A 3,289-nucleotide genomic window follows, 5' to 3' on the forward strand; every position below is an offset into this window, starting at 1 on the left:
TCTAGTGACAATTTTTTAAATTATTGTGCCAATTTATAATTAATCAAATGGTTTTATATAAATGTCAAGATTCAATAAATTTTGTTTGTTTTCACACAAAAAATAAAAATTAATTGTACGGTTAGTCTACAAACCTTATCTTGTCTCTAACATAATCTGGTACAATTTGGACCATGATAAACGTTATATTTCGGAAAGATATTTTAAAAACCATCGTATTGTTAAATGTTTTTCCTCTTTTTACCTAATGACCGATTTAATATAAAATAAAAGACGTTTCTTGTCAACCATATAACGATATAAGACCAATTTTGGTAAATTTTAATAATGAATTTCACAAAAATATAAATTTTGAACTGCTGTTTAAAACGTTTACAAAATAACATATTTTTGTTTTATTTAACACTTAAAACTTAAAATAATGCTTTAGTTTTTCGAATTACGAGTTCTTACTGATATATTAATTCATTAATTCAAGTTTTGATGTATTTTCTTTTTTGGTTCGTGTATTTTTTTATTAATTAACTTAAAAAACATAAATTATTAAATAAACAAGAGATTTTAATTCCGCTTAAATTTATTTTCAACTTTTTGTAATTTTAATATAATTATAAAATATAAATCTTTAAATATAACAACGAAAGTTAAACATAGAAATTTGTTTAAAGACAACAACACGTGAACTTTTATATGCGTTCAAATGATTTTTAAATACGTTTAAAAGCATTGTTTATTGTAAATAACGTTATTCTATTTGAAAATAATATTCAAATTTGTACATTTTTGAAACACATATTTTTTAATAATCTTAATGTTCTTTGGTATAAATACATTTGTCAGACAATCACAATAAGAAAAAGAGTTATTTCGAATTTCGACGAGTTTTGTGTTAAATGTTATATTTGAAAGTTTGTTGCAGTGGTCAAAGGAGTATTCACCAATACACGTTGTATTATCAGGCACACTTAATACCATCAAATTTTTACATTCTATAAATGAAAGTGTTTCGAGCTTTTCTACTGTTGGTGGGAGATTTATTTCACAGAGTGAAGAACAGTACGCAAAACAACTTTTTCCAATAAATCGCAAGTTTTTGTTAAACACTATTATACTAAATGAAATGCATTGATTAAAACAATAATCATTGAGATGTGTGACACTCTCCGATATTTTAATAGTTTGAAGACTCGAGCATTTTGAGAAGCAATCACTACATAAAACTCATAGAAATCAGGAAGCTCAACTTCTACAAGTGATTCACAACAATTGAAACAACACCCACCCAAGTAACTCTTTGGTTGATTATAATTATTAATGTTTACTTTACGTGAGTTGTTTTATTATAGTATTATAGAATAATTATTTTATTAATAATAATTTAATTGTTATAAAAATATAGTGTTTATACACAAACCATTTATAATATCAGATTGTGCTGTAGAATGATAACGTGTTTGAAATGGTAAAAATACTCTTCTCAGAGTTCGACACATTGAAAATGCTCCAGGTTCTATTTTCATCAGATTTGTTGTGATTTGGAGAGAAGTTAGTGTTGAACAACCTTCGAAACACCTTTCATGTATTTGTGTGACGTTTTTGGGAAGAATTATTAAGTCGATGGAATTTAATGACCGAAAAGTATCAACTCCAAGTGATGCAACTTCTTTTGGAATTGTTGATCCATATTTTAGTCTGTCATTCTTAGTGAATGTAACATCTTTAAATATGAATTTTGAATTTTTGTTTATCACAAAAGTGTTATAATCGACATTGTACCACACTACTATTTTGAAAAATATGTATTTATTTCGATTTTTAGATTTACTAGTAATTTCAACTGGTTTCTGAAAATCGTTACCAAAGGTCTCTTCTTTTGTATTCCAAATGTTTAATGTCTCAATGTCCACAAAGTACTTTATTGATGTTGTGTCGAGTGGTATTGGGTTGAAGCGAAAAATTTAAATGGTACCTCTGAATTTAGTATTCACCAATTCAAGTGAAACGAAGTCATTAATGGTTTTAAAATATTTCGAAACTATCATCATGTGATATCCGTCTTTTATAACCATTTTTTATTTTTTTGTAGTTACACAAAACTTATTTATTAGTATTTGTTGTTGTTTAAAATACAATAAAAAATAATAAATTATGTAAGTTATTTTTTTAAAAAACCAACTTTAACGAACATAACATAATATAATCTTAACATTCATCAAAACCAATTATTAAATGATCATGAAAGTTTTAAACACAAAAACATGATTTTTTTGATTTACATAAATATCATAATTCAGATACTATTATGTTAATAAAATAATATTTTGTTATATTATATTATAATTTAACTATATATTTTAACATCTGAGTCTTTTGAAATTATACAAAAATGTTAATAATAATAGTATAGCGATAGTATAAAAGTATTTCAAGTTTTTTTCAAATTATAATTATTATATTTACTATAAAAATAGTTTCAAGTAACTAATAATAAGAAATAAAACAAAGATGTCAACACACTACCTTCTTAGTTGTGAAAGAAATAGCACTTCGTAGTGATATTCGTACATTTCTCAATATAACAGAAACATGTTCCACATACTCTCAATTACAGAACGATGACACAATATATAAAACTCTTACCAACAAACAAGCTTTTGATAGAAATTCGTTTATTACTTTTTATACACTTCAAAACATCAATAATGCAGCACAAATATTAAACACGGTGTGCAGAAGCAAAAAATGGACTATTTATTTTAAAAAGCAGTTACACACACTCTTATTTTTATATTTTTTTTAAATCACATAGTAGATATATTCACGTTTTCATGAATACTTTTTTATACTTTCTCGCAGTTCTCGTGAATTTTCTACATATTGGAGCAACTGCTTTATTTCCATTAGTTGTTTTTATAACAACGGTCTTGTTTGTTATATACTCATTTGACATATTTTCTTTATCATATGTTTGACGACCACTTTAAGTACATTTAGTTGTGAATTTTCTTTCGTGTGGTTTTCTTGTGAATTTTTGTGAGAAAAAAGACGAAGAATATCTTCCCATTGATGCGAAACAAAATACAACAAAACCAACGAGAGTTCGTATTTATTTTCATTGTTTTTCGTTGTGTAAGTCCTTTTTAATGTGTACAGGTGTCATCACTTTAATTATTCTTTTATTTATGAAACTGATAAGACCTGATATTTTTGGATACACAAGTGGTATCGTTTTCATTTCTTTAATATTTGTCCTAATTGTAATTGGAGAGTTGATCAGTGGATGTTGCTG

At 25.5% G+C, this 3,289-nt stretch overlaps 2 protein-coding genes across 2 annotated transcripts; both read right to left on the minus strand.

Annotated features, from left to right (window-relative positions):
• Nucleotides 1-151: 151 nt before the first annotated feature.
• EIN_451240 (Hypothetical protein) lies at nucleotides 152-214 on the minus strand (the record flags this gene model as incomplete). Its single annotated transcript, XM_004258246.1, has 1 exon — nucleotides 152-214. A coding segment is annotated over one exon (63 nt), but the record flags the coding sequence as incomplete, so codon positions are not given.
• Nucleotides 215-1,106: 892 nt separating this feature from the next.
• Nucleotides 1,107-2,069, minus strand: EIN_451250 (hypothetical protein; the record flags this gene model as incomplete). The annotated part of the gene is made up of 3 exons (XM_004258247.1): nucleotides 1,107-1,321; nucleotides 1,415-1,865; nucleotides 2,037-2,069. The coding sequence occupies 3 exons, from the start codon at nucleotides 2,067-2,069 to the stop codon at nucleotides 1,107-1,109; spliced, it is 699 nt and encodes a 232-aa protein (XP_004258295.1).
• Nucleotides 2,070-3,289: the final 1,220 nt, after the last annotated feature.

This window comes from Entamoeba invadens (assembly GCF_000330505.1).
Source record: "Entamoeba invadens IP1 unplaced genomic scaffold scaff_1105074725223, whole genome shotgun sequence".
Classification (NCBI taxonomy): domain Eukaryota; phylum Evosea; order Mastigamoebida; family Endamoebidae; genus Entamoeba; species Entamoeba invadens.